Raw genomic sequence first — 25,007 nt, 5'->3', positions numbered from 1 at the left:
ACTAAAAACGAAGGGAACATCCTCAGTAAAACCTAGCCAGCCACTAACCTGGACAATGGAGTGCCAAGCAGCGTTTGAGAGACTAAAGAGACTTTTTTCTGCCGAACCAGTACTAAGGCACCCAGATATGGACAAGCCATTCATAATACAGGCAGATGCAAGTGATGTGGCAGTGGGGGCTGTGCTATTACAAGAAAATGATGATGCAGTATTGCAACCCTGTGCATATACATCCAAGAAACTCACAGAAACAGAACAGCGCTGGCCCGTATGGGAGAAGGAGGCTTATGGGATACGTTGGGCAGTACTCACATGGCGACAGTTCCTGGAAGGCAACAAAATCCCCTTCCAGGTGTGGACTGATCACAAAAATTTGGAAGCCCTGAAAACTTCCAGGAAACTCAATCCAAAACAAGCCCGCTGGTCCCAGCATTTTCACCAATTCCAATTTAAGCTCAAACATTTACCAGGAAGAAAGAACTTCCTGGCAGATGCACTATCTCGCATGCCCAAATATAACAGCGCACGAACCACAGACTCTAGACCAATAATGGCAGAGTCACAACTGGCAGCACCAGTAACCACAAGAACCCAAGCCAAATTAAAACCACAACTGGACAGCCAAACTGGAATTGAATTCAGAAAAAGTTTGGAAACAGATGATTGGTTCCAGAAAAACAAAATTGTGTGCACAATGAAAGACGGGTTGCCTTGGATAGGGGAAAAGTTATATATACCAACAACTCAAAGAGTAACTTTCATGCACCTTTGCCATGACACAAAATCAGCAGGGCATTTTGGATTTGTAAAAAATTTACATTTAATTAAACGGCAATTTTGGTGGCCATCCATGAAAAAGGACATTGAAAGTTATATAGCCAGTTGTCCAAAATGTGCCACAGCAAAGAGGTTGCAAGGGAAAGTGCCAGGACTATTGCAAACAATGGCAAGTCCCTCAGCCTCCTGGAGAGAAATAGCCATGGATTTTATAGTGGAATTGCCAGAAAGCAATGGGAATACTGTGGTCTGGACGGTCACGGACTTGTTTTCCAAACAGTTGCACTTTATCCCTTGCCAAAAGATTCCCACTGCAAAAGCCTTAGCAAAACTTTTCATCCAGCACATTTACAGATTGCATGGGGCACCCCAACGCATCATCTCTGACGGGGGTGCAATTTACGTCTGCATTTTGGAAGGACTTTTTATCCCTCTTAGGAACCACTCAGGGACTGACATCTAGCCACCACCCTCAAGGAAATGGGGGGGCTGAAAAAATGAACACAGTACTTAAGCAATATTTAAGATGTTTTCTTAGTTTCCAGCAGACCGAGTGGGCGGACTTACTCCCTTTTGCAGAAGTTGCCTACAATAATGCAGTCCACTCCAGCACAGGTTACAATCCTTTTCAAATAGCCACCGGTCAAAGTTTCAATCCCATGCCAGAATTAACCCCAAACGAACCAACGATCCCCTCGCTGAAAGAATGGATGGAGAAATTACAAAACACCTGGCCAATAGTCAGAAAAGCACTAGATGAAGCTAGGCAGGCATATAAAACACAAGCCGATAAAAAAAGGGTTGAGCCTACACCATTCATTATAGGAGACATGGTGTACTTATCTACAAAATACCTAAAGTCCCTACAGCCCTGTAAAAAACTTGGACCAAAATACATAGGACCTTTTCCAATTAAAAGAATCATAAATCCAGTAACAGTAGAATTAGAGTTACCCAAAAATCTCAGGCAAATACACCTAATTTTTCATTGCAGCTTGCTGAAAAGAGAGCATCAGTCACCTCTACGGCCAAAAATCCCCCCCCACCACCTCCAATCATGGTGGAGGGTGAACAACACTTCGAAATAAAGGAAGTCCTTGACTCTAGGAGATATCATGGAGCAACTCAGTACCTAGTTGCCTGGAAACACCTCCCGCCCTCACAAAATGAGTGGGTCCATAAACGTCATGTCAGAGCCCCGAAGCTATTGAAGAAGTTTCACACAGAGTATCCTAACAAGCCTGACTAAAATTTATACTTGTGTTTTCTTTCAGGTGGATCTCTCTTATTGTTAAGAGGGGCCGGATGTCAGAATCCAATTATATTTCATCTTTAAATTATCAAATATAGAAACTCCCAATTCTGCCTTCTTTGGATTCTGCCATAAGAGGGAGAGAAGGGGGAGAACAAAGGGGCTTTATGGCCCTCACTTCCTTCAGTAGACTTCAAAGAGCTGAATGCTGAATGTGTGTTTATTGTAACCTATTGTAACCTCAAAGCGTTAGCAACAGAGACCATTAGCATTAACAAAGAAGAGTATTTGCCTTTCATGTAGTTATCTGAAGTCTCCATCCAGACGGACGAAAGAAGAAACGGGGTGGAATTGTGATACTTGAAACTATCACTGGGAAGGGGGGTTGATTGGGTGGGACTACTGGGGAACCCCTTAAAACCTTGAATGGGAGAGCTTGGACCCCAAGTCCTGTCTAGCATGCCTGCAACCATTTTCTCTTAATAAAGGATTCCTGTTGGAAGAACTATTCCAAGAGTTCTGTCTTCTTAAGATGCAAAGTGGGGTGGGTCCTTACAACCACTTTCTTAATAATTTAAGATATCTATGTGCCATGTTTTTCTTTCTATTTGCCTATAGAATTACACTGTACAAATAATTATTAGACTCTAATAATAAAGCAATAATTGGAATCTGATATATTTGAGGCGCATTACAATTTTTTGTGTTACAATAGTACATACAGCATTAAGGTGCCAGGATTGAACATACATGTGATAAGAACTTATTCAGAATATATAAGGTGTGTGTATTGGTTGATTTTTGAAGGCGCGTGTCCATTCTAAATGTCAGCAAGTTGTATTTCAGTATAATCAGCATCATTTGCAACCATTTTTGGGACCATATCACTTTCTTTTGTCATCTTATTGCTGTCTAAAGAAAGAACAGCCAAGTGGTTGTTCAGTGATCACTGTCATTATAGAATTGCATGCCAACTAAAGTATCATTTACTCTGGATATATTTCCATGTGGTGAGAAATAAGTGCTGTTTCTCAATGCTGATGCATCACTAATCCATGCATTTAATACACGATAAAATTAAGTTGCTAAGCCACTCAGAGTCACTTTGAACTGCAAGATGGGCAGCAAATAAATTTGGTAATAGTAAGTGGGAGTTTTTGGAAAATCAGAGTGATAGTGAGAAAACCTGATATAGGACATCCAGCTTCCTGACAGATTATAACTGTAGGCCAGAAGGTATTAAATAGGAAATGTCTGCAAGCACCTTAGTGAGCCTAATTCCACAAATATAGTCATTATCACAGCTTTCACAATCCTGTAATTCCTACAAGACCTCAAATGATGATCTAGAACTTTCAGAGAGTGTGCAACTCCATTCAGAACTGGATAAACAGCTAAAATATATTTTCCCATCAACAGTTTCTGTCTTGTCTGTGTTAAGTTGCAGATCATTTTCATCCATCCTAAAACTACTCTAAACTTCTGGAACTCTCTGATTTCCCAGGGATTAGTGGATGTTTCTTAAAGATAAAGATGTGTTTCAATAACAAATTTGTGACACTTTAATTTGGGTAGAAAAGCTTTCTTTAGCAATGTTATCTCTAATATCAGCTGAATACATTCTGCTTTTAGAAACATAGCATCATAAGGCTGAAAGGGACCTCGGAGGTCTTCTGGTCAAGCCCCTGCTCAAGGCAGGAGCCTTATATCTTTAAAGCAGACATGTCAAACTTGTGATGTCACGTGACGTTGCACAACATATCAGGACAGTTTTGCCATTGCCGGCAATGGGGTGGGTGCGGCTTCTGGAGGACGCATCCGGCCCGCAGGCTGGCAGTTTGACACCCCTGCTTTAAAGCCTTATATTTTAATTGAAGTTCTGAGATGCAAAAATCTAAAGCCAGCATAACATTGTGCCTCCTGATTTTCCCTTATGCATTCATTGCCATAAATACCCATGAGTGTATTTATGGGTGTATGGGGTGGTCAGGGAGGGGTAGTACCTCTGGTGTAGGGCATGTCATGCCTCTTTAGGGCAGCTCGTACACCTTTGATCCCCATCTGACACTCAGCTCTCACCTGTGGCTCCTAGTAGCTGTAACATGCGCAGGTGAGAGCTGAGTGTCAGGTGGGGACCAAAGGTGTACGAGCTGCCCTAGAGAGGCATGACAGCCCTACACCAGAGGTACCTGGTCATTACTAATACCATCTTTCACCTGCCTATTCGTAAAAAGATGTCCTGGATGCACTGGCATCTCATTGATTATGTCATTGTGCGGAGGAAAGACATGCAAGATGTAAGAGTAACTAAGGCTATGCCGAGTGCTGACTGCTGGACTGATCATAGACTCAATCATTTCCAAGTTAAATATTCACATCAAGCCAAAGAATCGTCCACAGGGAAACAGAGTTGTGATGAAAAAGATCAACGTCAGTACACTGGAAAACCCAGACGTAGTAGCTTCATTAGTAAAAGATCTTGACAATCAACTCCTGGAGCTGCAAATACAGGAAAATGCTGAGAAGGACTGGGAATGTTTCTGGGACATCTTGCACTCTTCTGCACTTAAGGTTCTTGGACCTTCATATAGGAAGCAGCAGGACTGGTTTGATGAAAACGATGAAGAGATTAAGGCCTTGCTTGCTGAAAAACACTATCTCTACCGTGCTCATCAGAATGACCCATCGTCAACTGCAAAGAAAAATGCTTTTATAAACACTCGCAGGATTGTACAGAGCAAGCTCCGCAAGATGCAGGACTCCTGGTTGAGTGCCAAAGCAGATGAAATCCAGAGGTTTGCTGATAGAGGCGATGTCAAACAGTTCTATGAAGCCCTGAGATCCCTGTATGGACCTCAGCCCTTAGGAAGTTCTCCTTTACTGGATTTGAGTGGTGCAACTCTTATCACTGAGAAGACCCTGATTTTACAGCGTTGGCTGAGCATTTCCACTGAACTGCCCATCTACCATCAATAATGAGGCGATTGAAAGGATATCCCAGGTAGATATCAACTATAGTCTGGATGCCCTACCATCGGAGGCTGAAACCTCACAGGCCATCAGTCAGTGTTCCAGTGGTAAGGCGCCAGGATCTGACGCAATCCCAGCGGGAGTCTATAAGGCTGGTGGTGCTGTGCTTGTTGAAAAACTTACCCAGTTGTTCCGATCTTTCTGGAAACAAGGTTCCATTCCCCAGGAACTGAAAGACGTGTCCATCGTGCATCTCTACAAGAGGAAAGGAAATCGACAAGTCTGCGATAATTATAGAGGAATATCACTTGTCTCTGTCGCAGGCAAGATCTTTGCACGAGTGTTGCTAAATCACCTGATTGACCATCTGGAACAGGGTATACTACCTGAGACACAGTGTGGTTTCTGCAAAGAGCGTGGCACGGTGGACGTGATCTTTGCAGCTCAACAGCTTCAGGAGAAATGTCAGGAGCAGACTCGTGAACTATACACCACCTTTGTGGATCTCACCAAGGCTTTCGACACAGTCGTGAAGGATTATGGCGCATTATGTCGAAGTTTGGGTGCCCTGACAGATTTATTCTGATGGTATGGCAGTTCCATGATGGCATGGCGGCTCGTGTTCTGAGTAATGGTGGAGCCTCAGAGGCCTTCCCTGTCACTAATGGCGTTAAGCAAGACTGCGTGCTGGCACCAACCCTGTTCAGCATGATGTTTTCAGCCATGCTGTCAGACGCCTTTCAGAACAGCTCAGTGGGAATTAATCTGAGGTACAAAACCGATGGGAAATTGTTCAACCTGCGAAGATGTCAGGCTGTCACCAAGGTAAAGGAGGCTGTGCTATGAGATCTCCTCTTTGCTGATGACTGTGCTCTTAATGCAGGATCGGAGCAGGAAATGCAAGCCAGCATGGACAAATTCGCAGCCGCTTGTGACAACTTTGGCCTCTTCATCAACACAAAGAAAACTGAAGTGATGTACCAGCCAGTTCCAAAAGCCCAATATCAAGAGCCTACCATCACAGTAAAGGGACAAAAGCTGCAAGCAGTGGACCAGTTTATGTATCTTGGTAGTACCCTCTCCCGTGCAGTGACAATTGACAACGAGGTCAACTGTAGAATTGCCAAGGCAAGTTCTGCATTTGGCAGATTGCGGACTAATGTGTGGGACCGCCATGGAATAAGCCTTGCTACTAAGCTTAAAGTTTACCAGGCAGCAGTGCTAACTACCCTGATGTATGCTAGTGAGACCTGGACAGTGTACAGGAGGCATGTAAGGCAACTGAACTACTTCCACATGACTTGCCTTCGTAGAATTCTGAGGATCCAGTGGCAAGATAAGATACCAGACACAGATGTCCTCTCCAGACCAGGCTTATCATCAGTTTACACTCTGTTGATGAAAGCCCAGATGCGCTGGGCAGGCCATGTTGTAAGGATGCCAGATCATCACATCCTTAAACAGCTCTTCTATGGTGAGCTGTCTCAAGGAAAACGATCGCACGGGGGACAAAAGAAGCGATACCAAGACACGCTAAAAGCCTCTCAAGTCCCTGGATATTAACACCATCTCTTGGGAACTTCTGGTGCATGATCGATCGACATGGCGCACCTTGGTGTACCAGGGTTGCCAGACATATGAACACAGAAGGACAATCTTGGCACAAGAGAAGCGAGCACTCCGCAAAGCCAGAGCTGTAAATGATGAAGTAACAGTGTCTACATTTCTTTGTTCAGTATGTGGTAGAACATTCCATGCTAACATCGGTCTTATCAGCCACCTACGGACACATCGTTATGGCCCATAATCTACAAGATGTCAAGGTCCTCATCAAAATCGATGGACGAACAACACCCATGAGTGTGACTAAGTTGGTTCATTATGAGATTGCTAAATAGTAATTTTAAATGAAGATCAGTCCCAGTCGGGTTCCCATTAATGCTATGTCTGCTCACCCTTGTTTCCAGGTCCTATCGGGTAATTTTTTTTTTTTACAAAAAGACTGACATGCATAACACCAACACCCAAAAATGCATAACACCAACTTTCTTTCTAAGAAAATAAGCCTTTGAAGTGTATATAATTACTTGGTAAGTCTCATTGGATCTATTGGATTTTTGTAAAGAGTAGCTAGTAAAGAAGTAGTAGTAGTACACAATTTATTTGATGGTGTGCACCCATACTTTGTTTCCTTGGAGACATTTAATATTGTACTCTACTCTTCATACAACATTGCATGACATAGTTAAGCTTCATATGCAAGTTCTGTACTGGAGAAGTGAGCGAATCATTATCAGTTGAACAAAACCTAATGGCTTTAGATTCAGTTTTATTCCTAATCTTCGGTTAATAGAGACGCTATTTACTTCTGTTTAAAATATTTAAAAGAATCCCACTTTTAGCTTCGCAGTTGCAGCTGTTAGACTATAATTTGCATTTTTTTCAGCAACCAAACTGGTAAAGTATATTTCTATCTCAGTGGAATATAATGCTGAATTGCTTATTTTAAGAAGGTTATATTACTCCTGAAATATTTCATGGTATCTGTTGCATGATTATGGAGAATATTGGCATTTCAAGAAAAACATCACCATGTTTTCCTGTCTCTTTTTCTTCTAGGTGGCTTGTTATAGCAGTTGGTTTAGTCAGAGCATACCTTGCAACGGGTAGCTATCATAATCTCTATCATTCAATAGAAAAGCCTTTGAAATTCTTCCAGACTGGAGCTTTGCTTGAGGTAGGTGTATCACAGGGAAAGTCTTCTTATCTTAGGCCAGTGATGGCAAATCTATGATATATATGTCACAGATGACATGCATGGCATACCATTTTTGGTGACATTCCACACTTCAGGAACCCTCTGGAAGTTGTGCAAGAAGGCCTTGCTCTTGTGCAGCCCGAGACATTCAAAAATTGCACATTCCCATTTTCATACAATTTCCTGAGGTTCCAGAGGCCTCAGAACCATCCCACATGACTTTCAAAGGGTCTGGAAAAACCTGCAAACCCTCTGAAACTCACATCACTCCGAGGAGTCCCAAAATCACACAACTTTCAGAGCATCCAGAGATGAGAATCCAGAGGAGAGGAGAGTCCAAAGAGGAGGTCCGGAGAAGCCTTTTTTTCTCTAGGATGCATGTGTGACATGCCAGCAGAGTTAAGGTAGGCATTTTCTGATTTTTTTTGTCACGTCAAGCTCAAAAGATTTGCCATCACTGCCCTAGGCACTTTGACTTCTTCCTATATTGTAATGCTGAATTACTTACTATCCCTTTTAAATGCATCATATGTTTTTGCAAGGTTTATTCTGATATATACATATATATATATATATATATATATATATACACACATATATATATACACACATATACATATACATACATACATACATATATTTTCTAAGGTTTTCACGGGTGTTTGTATGTAGGTCTTTGATTATTCGGGTTTTCTCCCGCATCAAATTGGAAGTGTCTTGCTGACGTTTCGACGAAGTCCCATTCATTATCTTCAGGCTGGTGTTTTCGGCTTCGTGCTCCTAAAAGCATGAAGCCGAAAACACCAGCCTGAAGATGACGAATGGGACTTCGTCGAAACGTCACCAAGACACTTCCAATTTGACGCAGGAGAAAACCCGAATAACCAAAGACCTACATGTATGTATGTATGTACCGTAAATGCCGGTGTACAAGGCGACCTGGCGTATAAGACGATCCCCGTCTTTATAGCCGGGCCGCATTCCTAGAATGTCGTCTTATACGCCGGAAACTACCAGTATTTCCGGCGTATAAGACGACTCGGCGTATAAGATGATCCCCGTCTTTGGCACTGATTTCAGCGCTCGCGGAAGTCGCCTTATACGCCGGCATTTACGATATGTATGTATGTAGATAGATAGATAGATAGATAGATATATGTGTGTGTATGTGTGTATATATATACACACACACACACACACATACTACGATACATTACAAATTCAGATTTCTTTTTGCTGACAAGAGTTAAAGATTTAAGTGAGACACTAGTATAGCTATTTCGGACTCATTTGTCCTCATCAGCTCATTTGTCCTCATCAGTCCTCAGGGGTGTGGCTAGCTGATGAGGACATATGAGTCCGAAATACTAGTCTTCCACTTAAATCTTTAAATCTTGTCAGCAAAAACAAATCTGAATATATATATATACACACAGAGAGAGAGAGAGGGAGAGGGAGGGAGGGAGGGAGGGAGGGAAAATTAAATTCTTTTTAAGGGTGGTTCTGATATCCCAGCAGCAGCTCATATAACTGCCATCCTGTGACTCACTTCTCTTTCCAATAATGCATAGAGAAGAGGGATTGCTTTATTTCATGGAAGAAGTTCTGAACTGACAATGATCATTGTCTCATGAACATACCCAAGGATATGAGTTTTATCTCTTTTAAGTCACTGGGACGCTCAAACATTAAGGATAGTTTTCTGAAAGGTGATTTCTCAGCATAGCAGAATTATAGGTGAGGAATTGATAGTGATTGATGAGATGAAAATTGCACAAAATTATTGAACAGATAAGAGATACATGTTATGATAACAATGACTGGTGGAGATACTATTTAAGAACAATGTTCTTAGTCATAATCCATGATGCTGTTGTAGTAAAGAAAATCGTATTACAAATGTGAGAAGCCTAGTCTTAATTATTTCTCTTTTTTTTAGATCGTGCACTGTGCAGTAGGTAAGTTTTTTAATTAAATATTCAATATCTCTATTTTGGAAGGCAAGGAGGGAATTCTGCTCATATTCTTAAGGAATAGCAACTGTATATAGCATGATATACATCCAGTTTCTCAGCATTTGGTTTTCCTTATTTCTGTTTTAAACATGCATTTGAATATGCAAATCTGTTTTCTCAAAAGTAAGAATTACATGTTCAGACTAACAAAAGTTGTTTCAACTTGTATAGAGATGGTGTTAATTATTTAATAATAAAAATTGGCCTACTTCTGTTTTATACTGCTTATGGAACAACTGTTAGATATAAACATTAAGGTTTGCCAAAATAAAATGCAACATTTTGAAGCAATTTACTTACAAGTTAAAAATTTGATCCAATTTTCTGTTCTTCTGGTCTCCTTACAGGAAAGTCAAAGTAAAACACAAACACACTTTTTTTTTTAATAGTTGACCTGGCTGCTAGAAAGCAAATGAACATGCTATTTCAATTGCCAGGCTAGAAATAGATGTTGTTGCAATTAAGTGGAAAAAGTCTTTTTGCAGAACCTCTGAAGAGAGATAATTGTCCTGGGACAAACAGGCAACAAGGATGGAGACCAGTCAGATGGGGAATCCAAAGGAGAAAGAGTTAAGGTCAGGATAGTCACAAGCAAGAGCTGAGTTTTAACTAAGTTGTCCCCAGCATTGTCGAAAGAGAAGGATGGCCATTAATTAGCCATGCTGAATCTCTGCCTAGTCCACAACTGACACTCACTGGATAGCAATCTGCTGTCTTCTTGGATCCCCCCTCCCCCCATGCCTTTTGGCCAGTCTCAAATTTGTGTAGTTCTGGGCTGGATCTTCATGAAGGACCTCTGCTCAGGCCAAGGGGCTGAAATATCTGAGTCTGTTATGATCAGGGAAAATAGTTGAGGGGTCCTGTGAATTTGCAGAGTCTATCAGAACAAGTGGGCTTGCTGACTCCGGTACTGCTGGAATCTCCAGCAAAGAGATTGCTGCCATAGATGCATTTTCCCTATCCTGTACTGAAGATGGGTTCCTTAGCAGGGTCAACACTTTCCTGGTTTCTAATAAGGCAATCATACCATTCAGGTGGGGAAAAAAAAATTGGGTCTGGCAGAGGAGACTGGATCACTCACTATCTTGTATATGTATGTGTTAGATTTATATAGCACCTCCTGTAGCCCATGTTACCAGATGTGCAGGAAGAGCAACACCTAGCATAGTTATTATTATTATTTGTTATATAAAGACAAACTTTCTACATTTATGCATGTAATAACTCAGTGACAAAATCTAAAACAAAATTTGATTATGTTGATTGAGAGAAATACAATTGAATTAGAAATAGTGCTTTATGTATGCACAAATGTTTACAGCTGAGAACTTATATCACTTTACTAGTGTTAAATTACATTATAGAAATACATGAATTTTACACATGAAAAATCTTTCATTTCCTCTTCCAGAGTTATTAATTAGCTAGTGCTATTCAGACATTTCAGTGGGAATGTTTGGATTTTAATTATAGTCCCTAAACAATCATTGATGTCATGGAAATAAAATTACTGGGAAAAAATATATTTTTTCTTCGTATGTCATAAGCAGTTGAATATTCACTAGCCATTTATTCAGATATGACATTGTCCCTTTCTATCTGAGATAAGTGCTGTTGCATAAATAAGAGTTTACTGTTCAACAAAAAATGTCATTTGAAAATACCATTGTTGTAATTGTCTTACTGGGTGATTGTTTCCTTCTGTGCTTGGCACCAGCATCTAGGAATCTCATATAAGTATGTTATGTGGAACATAATGTCTTCTGTTGTTTTAGCTCTGGCATCTGATAATCAGAAGGAAAACTAGTCATGTGTTTATCAGATTTATTACTTGAAAATCATAGTTTGGCATATTTTGAGATCAAGCTATAGCAAACCTTGTGTCTTCATCTCTGATCCAAAATTCACCCATGAAAGAAATTTTGAAACAATAATAAAATAATATTTACCAATATTTTAGTATTAAAACATTAAAATTAATTTCATAAAACTGTCTCTTTCCAAATCAGATTACTATTAAGAGGTAGGTGGATAGTTTAGGACAGGGGTGTTTAACTGTCGGCCCATGGGCCAGATGTGTCATGCTGGAACTGCGCACACCCCATTGCTAGCAATGGGAAAAAAGTCAACAATATGTCGTGACACATCACGTGATGTTGCGAGTTTGACACCCCTGGTTTAGGAGCTCAAAAATGTATTAAATCTAAATTGTCTTTACAGGGATTGTTCCTTCCTCTGTTGTTTTGACTGCTTTCCAAATCATGTCAAGAGTTTTTCTGACATGGGGCATAGCCCACAGTGTAAAAGAGGTGAGTTGAGAGTGAACTATTTTATTCATCCTTTATCATGAAGCTGCTATTTTTGTTCTCTGTGAACATAATCTCTTTTGCTGATATCAAATGTGCATGTAGACATGCGGTAAACAAATAACCTTTTCAATACTGTTGGTTTAAATGTCATATTTCAACACCTTGGACATGTAATTTAGATTTAGAATACTTTTTGGTGGACATTATTTTGTTCCCATTTAATATATGTCAAGTCAGATTCAGTAGGCTTGAAAAGAACTAGGTATCATTATCCGACTCATTGTTTGGAAAGGACAATCAACATTCACATGAACACTTACCTTTTTTACTTCATTGGTTTCATTCACTGCATTCAATTTTTCATAAACCAAAGTTGTTATTATTTATTCAATTTGTATGGCCAGAAACCTTTCTAAGTGACTCTGAGCAGCTCCCAGTAAAAAATTTATATAAAGGAAAAATATCTTTTTAAGTACTGTAACTTAGTTTACAATTTCCAGGTAGCATGGCTAGCAAGTCTGCTGGAAGAATTGAGAGTGGATCTGTTTTTCGAAACCCTTAAGCAACTTTAATGTAGATGTCATTGGAATACACTATTGTAGTACTAATATAACTTAAACATATGATTAGAAATAATTCCAGTATCTTAATGATGGCATAGAAAGAACTCGATTGTAGAATACAAACATTCAAAATTAAAATTATAGCTGTAGTAGAATTTAATTTTATTGATTGATTACCTAAGCAGCCCAGGCTAGGGGTTGAAAGACACATATGTATTGTTTTCTTTGAAAAAATGGTTACTTGCATTGTTATGAAAATATTCTACATTTTTTTTTTGAAAGGCTGTCTACATACCTGAGTTCTTTGAACAAGTTCATCTGTTGAGGATGTTGTAAGATGCATGTGTTTCATCTCTTGCATAACTCTTCCCCGTGTTTTTCAAGTCTTTTAATGAGAGACTCTTAATAATTTTGGTCAGATTTTTCTTGAAGATAATTTTTTCTCAAACAAGACAAAGCTATCTTAATTTATTTGCCAGTCTAATGAAGGGATTGTTTGTTTTGGTATCAAATATGTGATAGCAGATTGTTCTTCAAATGTTTTCTTGGATGCTTTCTGATGTTTAGCTCCTAATATTAATTGCATGAGTCCAATGATGCTTGAAGAATGTGCTTGTTCTTATTACTAAGATAATAACATTGTTAGCTTGTCCTGTCTCTCCCCCCCCCCTTTTAACACTTGAAATTGAAGAAAAAACCTGCCGCTCTTTAATTTAAATCCTGTTTTCTTACTTTTCATTAGGGAGGATAAAAATGATTCAAAGATAGGGATGCCTTGTGTGATTTCCCTTTAAATAAGTATGGCAAGCAATTAAAGTCAAAAGCTTGTCATGCCAGATTGAAAACAATGTGCCAGCACTCAAAGGTATTGCACACCAGTAGTTAAGCAGGCTTGATTATATTTTGTTTTCTTGGAAGTGTCAGGCATTGCTTAACTTTAATATCTTTACATTATTCTCATAATCTTTAGTTCGTGGGGAAAAAACTTAGTGTCCAGTACTCCAAAGCTTTTATTCAGAACACTCATATGTCATTAGCTTTCTGCATATTGACTTGATGGGCAATTTATGATTCATGGGGCAGAATGAACCCAGCGGATCTTATGATTTTTAAAAACAGAGTAGAGATTTCACTGATTTAGTCTGGCTCAGGGGTATCAAAATGCCGGCCTGTGGGCAGGATGCATCATAGCAAAACCACGCCCACCCCATTGCCGGCAATGGCAAAAAAGTCATGATACATCACGACATGTCACGTGACATTGCGAGTTTGACACCCCTGGTCTAGCTTAATCTACACCTTTACAGCTAACCTGCTTAGCAAAACAAATATCACTTGGTATTGCTGAAAGACTCAAAAAGCAAGTGAATTTCCCTTTCAGATGTTATTGATCAAAACCTGATAGTCTGCAATGCTAAGATTATTGATGATTTTGGGGGGGGGGAGTTAATGAGCTGATGGTAGCAGAATATGTTTGCAGCTCTCTTGATGAAGGAAATCACCTGAACTTTTTCATTCAGGATACTGCTTCCAGGTTTGGTATGGAGGCAACAATTGCCACTCTCTTAGAAGACCTTTGTCAGGACTTGGATGGTGGTAATGTATCCCTCCTGGTTTACTGGACCCAGCAGCAGTTTTTGATACTCCAACTAGTATGCTATTTGTGACCCTACCTGCAGCAGGAGGGCCTAAATAGAGCTTATCACCATCCAGATGGATTGAAGGACTATAATGCACTCTTGGGCCTTAAAGACTACTTTAAGTTGGTCCAAAGTTGGTCTAAAACGCAGCAGGCTGTATACTTCCTATCTTCCAGTATCATCAGCAAATAAGACCAGTTTTGCCAATAGTTTTCCAGATACAATTTAAGATGCTAGTTTCAACTTACAAAGCCCTTTAATATTTGGTACCCAATATCTGTATGATCACCTACTCCCACCAATACTGGCCCGGCTGATCAGATAAAAAGAGAGTGATTGTTATTTATCACACATTTTTGAGAATGGGAGGGCTCTGCCTTTCTGTGACAGCACCAACACTGTGGAACAGCTTTCCAGTAGAGATCAGGTTAACCCCCTCCCAGTTGACATTTTGGAAGCTACTAAAGATAGAATTGTTCCAGTGATCCTTCCCCTGATTTTATCATGCCCTTGGAACCTACTATTTTTATTATTTTCATTCTTATATTTGGTACAGTTTTATTGTTCTTAGAAGTTGTGCTATGGGTGTTTTAACTGGTTTGTGTAAGCCACCAAATGTTTTGATCAAGGCAGAATAGAAATAAGAACAATAAGTAAATATGTTTACATTTTGATTATTGTTTTTCTTTATTTCTGCAACAGTAAAGAATGAATTTCCTTCTTAGGACTATTTTTGAAAGAAAGAATATTTGTGTATCTGACATTGGAGAGAAATAAAATCAGCTATTGGTTGTGGATGTAGGGATAGCTGTGTTTCATTTTAAGCTATGAATTATTTGTTAGTGTAACAGCATTAATTATTTATAATAGCTCTAATATGCTATTAGTTTTGAATGATGCTGAAAATAGTTTTCCAGTCATTAGCCGATCTTGAGTAGCCATTGTTTTAGTTCATTATTTTTGTCATTGGAAAAGTGGAATGTAAAACAGTGTTCATCATATGTCCAGTAGGTGGCAGTAGGTGACGTAAGATGTACTCCATTAACAAAATACTTCGGGTATAATGAGAGCCTGATATGATATGAAATGTACTGCCTGCAGTCTTGTATGAATTTTTTTTAAAAAAAAAAAATAGCACAGAGGGAAAGTTTAAGTGCAAATAAAAGCTTTTTCAGTAATTACTAGTAACATGAGGATATCAAGTCTCTTCTCCCTGCATGATGCAAAGGTAATACAGTGATAGTACAATTGACGTATTTAATAGTACAAGAAATTAGAACCTGTAATTTGTTAATTTAATATTGTTTCTGAAAATGCAGGTGTCTCCTTAAACCGAAGTTTCTTTTTGTTGTTAACAGCAATGTCATTGATAACAAAATATTGATTACTTTAGCCAGAGTACTCTTTTGACCATCACAATGGTAGAATCATTGAGTGTTCTTCTCTAGCACAGAAATCAATCTTAAAGCATTGTTCTTTATTCAAACATTATCGCATGGTTACTTAGATGATGTCATTTGAACTATTCTTTTTATAGAGAGAACTGTCCCATCTATCTCATCTTATCTGCCCTGGTAAAGTCCATATAATGGAGTCTTGTCTGCATCGGCCAATTTTTACCTTAAAACACTCATCAACCCAATTTTATTGGTAGCAAGTGATATGGTTTCTCCCTCAATTCTTTCCTCCATTCCTCTTATTTTGTACTATCCAAATGATTTGGTGAGACAACCAGCTGTAAATTCTGCTCCCCAAATATATTCTGTATTGAATCTATTTCAGAGAGAGAGTTGTCTGACCAAGCTCCTAGAATAAGTATGTTTCTGTTAGAGAGCCAATGAGGGAACCTTGAGAGAAAGAGACAACAATTACATAAACTAAGAGGGCTAAAAAATTTCCTAAATCCCTGGGAAACAAGATCATATCAGAAGATATGCAGGCAGCTCCTGAAGTAGAACACAATCAGGTCTACAAGATTGATGTCAACCCTACGAGGTAGCTCAGATCAGGAAACAGACTCCTCAGGAAGACTAGAATGATACTTTATTGAGACATAACAAACTTGCACGCTTGATTGTATTTTGTCTTCTCTCCCTGTTGGAGTGACATATTTATTTATTTATTTATGAGACTTATATACCGCTTTAAGTGCAAGCACTCTCTAAGCGGTGTACACCAGTAAGCAATGTATATATATATATTTACATTGCCCCCAACAATCTGGGTCCTCATTTTACCTACCCGGAAGGATGGAAGGCTGAGTCAACCTTGAGCCGGTGAGATTTGAACCGCTGACCTGCTGAACACAGTCAGCTAAAGTGGCCTGCAGTACTGCACTCTAACTGCTGCGCCACCTTGGCTCTTTCATATAATACCAATGAATCTTGTTCCTTCTCTTCATACAACTCTAATTTTGATTTTTTTTTCATATGGATTAAATAACCAGTTGTTTCCTTTTTGCATAAAGCAGTGTCAGGATTTCGTCTACATGAACAACTTTTTTTTCATAGATTTTTTAATACTCTACAGCTCTTGAGTAGTTTCTTCATGCCCTTGACACTAGGAAGTCTGTTGCATTTTGCTCCAACAGTATCATATCCTTTTTAAAAGAATCCACACTTGTTCATTTCCTATGTTAGTACAAAGCCAGGTACTTCATTTTCATTTCAATGTTTTTAAAGAAGAGTGGTGGCAGCTCTTAATCCTTTTTTTGATCTAGTTAAGTGACTATGAAAGTTCAAGGCCACATACAGGGTGCTTAAAAGTTTATGAACCTTTTTGAATTTTCAGTATTCACGTTTTAGGTCATATTTATGTAGACATATTGAACATTCAAACAGTTCAAGAGACTTCACTATAACATAGGTTTTGTTCATCTTAGCAACTTTTTTTGTGGAGCACTTTTTTATCCAAGATCTGTCAATCTCCTAGTTTCAGCCTTCCTAATTAATTTGATGGTATCAGTTGAGCTTTCAATTTCAACAAAACGGGATTGGCAAGACTCACTTTTTTTTTCTAGCTATCATTTTAGCTGTCTCCTTTCTGATAGATTAGCTGGTTGATTCCCCATATTTATGTCACAGACGCCACAATGAAGAACAGGGATGAGGGTTAAGGTTAAGGTTAGAGTCCTCCCTTCCTGTACCGAGAGTTTCAGTACAGTACAGGTAGTCCTTGACTTACGACCACAATAGGACCAGAATTTCAATTGCTAAGCAAGGCAGTTGTTAAGTGAGTCATGCCTGATTTTACAACCTTTTTTTAAAAAAATATAGAAAACTGACAGCAGAAAAAGACATAGCAGTCTATCATGTCTGTCCTTTGATTTTTTTTGTTTTCTTTTTAATTAATTATTTTTAACATTTTAATTTATTTTAATTTTTGCCAGATAATGGGCATGTGTTTATTGCAAGCACGTTTAAACTCAGTTACTGATGATTGACCAACTACCTCCGCTGGAAGTTGGTTCCAGGCTTCCACTACTCTTTCTGTGAAGTAATATTTTCTAATAATTACTTTTGAACTTCCTTCCCATCTAAGGTTCTGCCCCGGGGTTCTTAATTTTGCCATGATTGTTGAGCGAATCACTACAGCTAAGTGAGCCATGCGTTTGTGAAATGAATTGGCTTCCCTCATTAATTTTGATTGTCAAAACCTGTCTGGGAAAGTTGCAAATGGCAATCCCATGATTGTGAGATGCTGCAACTATTGTATATCCATGCCAGTTGCCAAGCACCTGAATTTTGATCACACAACCATGGGGATGCTGCAATGGTCAGAAGTGTGAATACCAATTTCAAGTCCTTTTTTTAGTGCCAAACAGTCACTAAACGAACAGTTGTAAGTTGAGGACTACCCATATGCAGTATATTTCAGTATGCAGTGGCATTCTTCAAAGAAACTTTGAGAGAAACGGCAGCAGTTCTACCTTTTCTTACATATTGAGGGACAGAATCCAATTCTTTTCCTGATTTCCTAGACTGTAGAACATTTTGGATAGGCTGTCAGCCAGACACAGATACGATATACTGTATATAAAGTCACAGATGATAATTAGTTAAAATTAAAGTTACGAAACAATCAGTTCTTTCTTTTGTTTTGTATACCTGAGACATTGCATCCGAGTGTGCAGTAATTCCCAAAAGACTGACCTCTGGTCCAAAGGTGTTACTGACCTCTGGTCCAAAGGTGTAATTTTCTTCTAATCTTTATTCTTTTCTATAATACGATAGAAATGGCTTCCAGATGAAGCTTTTATTACGCAATTGATTCTAACAGAAAGTTTTATAGGGATTCTTAAGAATGTTTTCCACTTGAACCCTCCTTTTATTCACCTAATTTCTTTTTTAATTTTCTAAAAGACTTCATTTCAGCGTTTCTTGATGGGGAAGGCAAAAATCAGTTTAAAATTACCACTTTCCTGTAGTCTGTTCTGGAGGGAGAACTGAGGTGGCTTTTAAAAAATAAAGAAGAATGAATTGGTATGATTATATGTGCACAGCTTGAAATCATTGGAAGGATGGTTTCTCAAAGCATCATGTTGCCTGATTTGTATAGTATGGTTCATCTCCTTGGGGTGAAAGAATATAAGCACGGCTTGATGTTTTAATCATATATATATAATTCATTTTCCCTTTCAACAGCTGCATTTAACTTTTATAGGTGCAAAGTGAAGATAGCATCCTTCTTTTTGTGGTTGCCTGGACTATCACAGAGATCATCCGTTACTCTTTCTACACCTTTAGTTTGCTAAACCACCTTCCTTATTTTATCAAGTGGGCCAGGTAAGGTGATTAAATACTTGATAATTATCAGCTTAAGAAACAGTAGCTCAATAAAGCAGAAGAGAAACCGACAGACACCGGGCATTTTATGTAAGGAAAGCGCGTAATAGGGGCATGAAAATCATTTGGATTTGAAGCATCTGTTTTGAGTATGGAGATATTGTTTCAGATGTGAAGTATTTGAATATGCTAAATGTTTTGTAATGTTTCAAGATCAGAAGCAGAGCATCTTCTGTAGTATCTTCTGTATCTTTAAGTATCTTCTTTGTTCCCCTTTCAGTTTCTTACAATTAATTATAAGAGAGGAGAAGGGGAGTTAGGATTATTGCTGTTTTTTTGTGCTTGGAAGGGAAGAAAGTCAATAGAATTGTATTCACTTTGCTTAATAAGACATGTGCACGAATGCTTGGAGGGAGAAGAGAAGTTGCAATTGGTTATTGTAATCAGTTGCTTCCTAATTTAGATTATACCCATGCATGGAGGGGCATTATTTTCTTTCTTTTGTATATTCAGAGAACTAGTTGATGATGAACAATTGCATTTTTATTTTATAGTAACAATTGGTATAGCACATAAGCATATAACCAGTTAGTGTAGTTTAAAAGCTGTTTCTCTTTAAAAGTATCCCTTACTTATTTGCAGAAGAGTTAACTGTCTCAAGGATCATCAGTTTCTCTCTTTTCTATATATTGGACTCCTTTTCCTTTCATTTATTTTTAACCTTCAAATGGCTCTTTAATTTGTCTTCATACTTCTCTCTCTCCCCTTTTTCTTTGTTTGTCCCCTCTTTCAACTGTCTTGCTATTTTTTGATTAAGGAAATGTCCAGGAAATCCTTTGCAGAATCCTACTGAAGCAACAGTTTATACTTATGTTATGAAGCACTTCTGTTTTTTGTGTCTAGAGGTTCCCAGTGTTTTTAATGAAACTTTATCCAAGTAAATGTGTGTTGGATTATATAGCATGAGTTCCTAGAAATGAGAAATTTGCAGTCTGTTAAATTTAACTTTGAATGTTTTATCCTCAAACAAGATATAACTAATCAGTTATAAGAAATTTTATATTAATTTGGATATGAAATGTAGGTATTTTTAAGTCATTGAAATTTCAATAAGTATGTCCAGAATTTCCTCTCTGATTTTTATCCCTATGTGAATATTATGTTTTGGTTTTGTAGGTATACTTTATTCATCATACTATATCCAATGGGAGTTACTGGAGAAATGCTCACAATGTATGCTGCTCTGCCCTTTATCAAGAGATCTGGTTTATTTTCTATTAGTTTACCTAATAAATATAATTTTTCATTCGACTACTACACATTTCTGATCCTAGTTATGCTAACTTACATTCCAAGTAAGTGCAAACTCAGTTCATATTTTCTTGCCTCCTATGTATCTAAAACAATTTCAAAATATTTGTGATCTTTTGCAGTTAAAGATTTTGTGTGTTGGTATGCTAGAATAATCTTGCAAAAAACCAGGCAGGATTATTTTCAAACCTGTCTCCCAGGAGTTGAAAATGACATATTCTGTGCTTCTTCCTCCTACCTTGTCCCATAACAGAATCCTATGTGGAAAATACACCCTAGTCATCTAGTAAGGTTCTCTGACTGAAAATCAACTAGTAGGCCACAACCTAGTTCTGCCCCTTAACCATTACACCAACTGTATGTGTATATTTACGATGACCACAGTGAACGTAAATGTACAGTTCCCCTATCTATGAAGGGGGTTTCATAGATAGTTGTTATGATGATCATATGCTAAAGCTCAGAACTGTCAGTCCAAATGGAAAATCCACACATCTGTTAAATATACAAAACTCTTCACTAAACTTCTCTTTCCTGCATTTTGTTCTGGCAACTTTCCGTATTAGCTGGGATACGCAGATTTCACATTGGCCTCTTCCTCACAGCCCCATTAATGTTTTTTCCCTTCAATCATTGAAAAGCCAGGAAAGCATGTCATTTTCAAAACTGATGCCCCCCCCCCCACAGCATTATTTTTACCTCATGTCTCAAGGGTGAGTAAGCAACAGTTCCTGTTGCTGCTATTACAGGCAGTGCTGTCCAGCCAGAGTGTCTTATTACCCATTTCTGGATGATATCAAGAATCCCTCCCTCCCTCCCTCATGCCCATGCTGGTGTGATAGAATAACTTATAATGTTACGCAACTATAACTATTGAACTATTTAGAGTAATGTTTTTGCTTTTCTCTTCTTCACCAGAAACAACAGCTTTGCAAGACTGTTCTCCCTATAGTTTTAGTTGGAGACCCCACTCCCCATCCATGCACAAGCTCCCTTGAGGGTGGCAGAGGAAAGCCACCATCAAGGGAGCATGAGGGCGCCTTTCCTTCATGGAAAAGGAAGGGGACAGGTTTTGTGGAAGGTAGGGATTGGCAGAATGGAATATAGCATTGGGCTGTACAGCAGTTATCAAGAAAAGCACCTCATGCAAAAAACAGCTTTTAGAGAGACCAGTCTGCCCAAGAAAGAAAGACAAACTGCCCAAGAGAGGCCAGCCTTTCTGGCAGCCACAGGGAAATTGCCAAGGAAGCTTAGAGCCCTGCACTGGATGGGAAGGAGCATTTCTGCAGTGGATGACTTGAAGTCTAGCTAGTCGCTGACTCTCCAAAACTCACTCTCTCTTCTCATGAACCGCAAACATTGATGGGAGCAAATGAAAAAAAAAACAGGCATTGCAGTACAAACTACATCCCTTTTGTGCCTGCATTATGACTTCCCACACAAGTTTGTACAGCTTACGATGTCATGACACCATCTATCATTTAAGAAAACCTTCAGTTCTTGCAGATATCTTGTTTTTGTTTGTTTTCAAATTTATTTGCCACTTATCTAGTGGTTCAGGTGACTCTGAGTGGCTTACATCAGGATAAACGACATATAACAGCAATTATAAATATAAAAGTGAATTAAAATTACAAAAATTAAAACAAGCTAAAAACCAGGGATTTGGTGGGGAGAGATGGGATGTGTCCTCTATTAGTGTATCAACCTTACCTCCAACCAGCAGCAGCTTCAGGATCCCATGCCAATCAGCAGAACCAGCTTTTAAGGACTTTTCTGAAGGGTAAAAGAGGCAGATCTTGCCTCCTGTGGCAAGATGTTCCAAAGGACAGGAGCCGTGACAAAAAAAGCTCTTTTCTTGGATCCCACCAATTGAAATGCCTTGGCGGATGGGATCTGCAGTAGCCCCTTCTACCAGTACAAGTGGGGTGGGCCAGTCCCATTGGAGAAAGTTGATTCCGCAGATATCCTGGACCCACACCACAATGGTTTTTAACACCTTGAATTGCACCCGGTGGCAGATCGGCAGATGGTACAGCTCACTTAAGAGTGATGTTGCATGTGCCACCCTAGAGTCCTCTAAAACTGTCTACACTGCTGCATTCTGGACCAATTGTAGCTTCCAAATGCTCCTCAAGGGTAGCCCCTAGCAGGGTAGCCCCTGCTGGATCAACTCGAGTCCACTTCATTCTTCTTCAGAACAGTTGGCAGCAAGATGGGACCTGCACTATGAAGATGTGCCTTTAGTAAACAGTAAGCAGTCCAACTCAGAATCAGGGCCAGGTGGATGAGCCCTGATTCATCTGTTTTGTCATCTGTTTTTCTGGAATGAGAAAGTAATAATCAGTTTATTGATTGAACTACAAAAGTTGCAAATTTCGTTTTGCTATTACTAGAAGATACCACTTCTGAAAATCTTTTTAAGGAAACTTCAGGGACTTATTCAGGCATTCCCCAGGAGTCAGCACTGGCTCGAAGGCACAAAAGAGGAAGATACAATATTAGACAGCCACCATTTTTATTGTATTGTGCTGTAATTGGAGCATAAATCTTATCAAAGCAGTGCTTTTTCATAGAAAGAACCGGTAACTATTTGAACAAAAACTTTCTGCAGCTGTTACATCAAGAACGAGATAACTGTTCTTCTGTGAGATATTGATTTGTTGAAAGAAGGTCAGATTTATAGTGCCAAAAGAAAAGTGAATAATAGAAAGAAAAGAAAGTAAAGAAAAGGACCATTTAATTTCTGAATATTTAAGCTAGTAGCTATCATTTTATTTTTGCTTTGACTCGTTTTATTAATTAAAGAACTTCTGCAGGGTATACTGGGACTAACTATTTATTGCCTGTACTTTAAGCATATAATGTGCCATAGAGAAAAAAATAAAGTAAATTGAATATTGAAATGAAAGGTGTCCAAAGAAAAACTGCTTAGCCAATCAGTATTTCCTGAGTAGTTTTTAATCCTGATATATTAAAAGAGATCAAAGATGCATGTTTTGAGACATTAATATCTTTTTGTGAGAGTCTTTTGAGTATATGATACTAATCAAAATATACACAGATAAAACTCCTGACTTAATTACCCAATTCTGTTGTTTTTCAGGCTTCCCTCAGCTGTATTTTCATATGTTACATCAGAGAAGAAAAGTACTTTCTGTTACTGAAGAACACAAGAAATCTGAATAACTCCAACTTCTATTTAGAGTTGTGCCCAAATATGTGTGTAAACAGGAACCTACCCAAATATGAACACTCAATCCAAGTTATAAATAATGCAGAGTAGTATTTTGAGAAACTCAAAATAAATACTTGATCAACTGCTCAAATATTACTAAAGTAATCAACAGTAGTAATTTTGGGTAAAATCATTACCCTATGACAGCATGTCTTGTTATAGTGAAACCTCTTTTTATTTTTTTAAGTATATCTATAATCTGTTGACTAAAAACTATCATCACATGATTGATCATAAAGGTCATAGATAAGTAAGTGTGATGCTTGGATTAGGATTAGAATTTTTTCAAAATTTGCATGTCAGACATTGCATCATAACAATATTATCTGGAATGCTAAACTGCCATCAGTTTCCTAAAGACTGCTGATCCTGATCTTAGAGAAGATCATATTCATATCTAACAAGCCTAAACGAAGAGACAGCGTTACCATGATAATAGCTGTAAACCAATTGCATAATCTGCACAACCAATTTTTTTTTATGTAGTTGGGCCTTAAAATACTGCATTGTTGCACAAGAATGAATGAGTGTTCTAAAGATTCAGATCTTAATACCTCAAACATGGATGTTCTCTTGCTATTCTTCAATGCTTCTCTCCACCAAACCCCTATTTTATTGAAATGCATAGATTTTAGCTAATTTGTTTTTTATTATCTGTATTTCCTTGTTGAAGTACAGAGAAAATACAAAGAAAATATACAAAGTTAGAAAAACAAGATAAAGAGTGCTACATTAAAAAAAACTGGAAAATAGAAAAAGTAAAGTACTTTTTAGTGATACAACTTCCTCCTTCTTTCCCTTTGTATTCCTAATTACTACACTAGAAGCTTTAAATAATTTGTGACCAGCATTGACAAAAAAAAAAACAACTTTTGGTATGGCTTTAAAATTGCTATCCAAATTCATCCAATTCCAAACTGTTAAGGAAATGGATTCTTTTAGAAAAATAAGCATTTAAAGAAATTGAAGATATTTTTCTTAAAATCTATCCATTTAAAATTCAACACATTTTAAGGCTCCATTAATTTGGGGCCTACAGTTGATGCTATTGCATGAAAGTTTAATGTGTTTCAAAGCTAACTCATTTGGAAAATTGACATTTTATATGGAAAATTATTGTGAAATCTTTGAATATTTTTAATTAAATAATTGCTTTGATAATCTTGAAGAAAATGCAAATTGTTATTTATATTTTTAATTTGAAGCCATCATGGTAAGGGCATAGGCTTTATTATTTCTAAAAATGCTGCTGGTATTGCTCATCCTTCCTATACATTTAGTACTAAATTTATGTACATTAACTTAGTCTAAGAAGTATATCCTTTACTCCATCGCAGTAACTTACCTTGCAACTCACTGCCACTTTTTACTTCGTTCTACTATTGGGGGG

At 38.2% G+C, this 25,007-nt stretch overlaps 1 protein-coding gene across 1 annotated transcript; it reads left to right on the top strand.

Moving 5' to 3' along the window:
• The first annotated feature begins 7,556 nt into the window (after positions 1–7,556).
• HACD2 (3-hydroxyacyl-CoA dehydratase 2) lies at positions 7,557–24,785 on the top strand. The gene is made up of 6 exons (XM_039351978.1): positions 7,557–7,736; positions 9,697–9,715; positions 11,993–12,081; positions 18,947–19,068; positions 20,245–20,423; positions 23,486–24,785. The coding sequence occupies exons 1-6, from the start codon at positions 7,557–7,559 to the stop codon at positions 23,566–23,568; spliced, it is 672 nt and encodes a 223-aa protein (XP_039207912.1). The 3' UTR covers positions 23,569–24,785.
• Positions 24,786–25,007: the final 222 nt, after the last annotated feature.

Source organism: Crotalus tigris, unplaced genomic scaffold (assembly GCF_016545835.1).
Source record: "Crotalus tigris isolate CLP2741 ecotype Arizona unplaced genomic scaffold, ASM1654583v1 scf7180000018394.372285, whole genome shotgun sequence".
NCBI lineage: Eukaryota > Metazoa > Chordata > Lepidosauria > Squamata > Viperidae > Crotalus > Crotalus tigris.
This window is presented reverse-complemented; position numbering and strand designations above follow the sequence as displayed.

Excerpts from the sequence above, each read along its gene's own strand:
- HACD2 (XM_039351978.1), top strand. The coding sequence starts at position 7,557 with ATGGAGAATATTGGCATTTCAAGAAAAACATCACCATGTTTTCCTGTC. Across the intron at positions 19,069-20,244 it reads TATTTTATCAAGTGGGCCAG|GTATACTTTATTCATCATAC; the intron begins GTAAGGTGATTA and ends TTGGTTTTGTAG. Across the intron at positions 20,424-23,485 it reads TATGCTAACTTACATTCCAA|GCTTCCCTCAGCTGTATTTT; the intron begins GTAAGTGCAAAC and ends GTTGTTTTTCAG.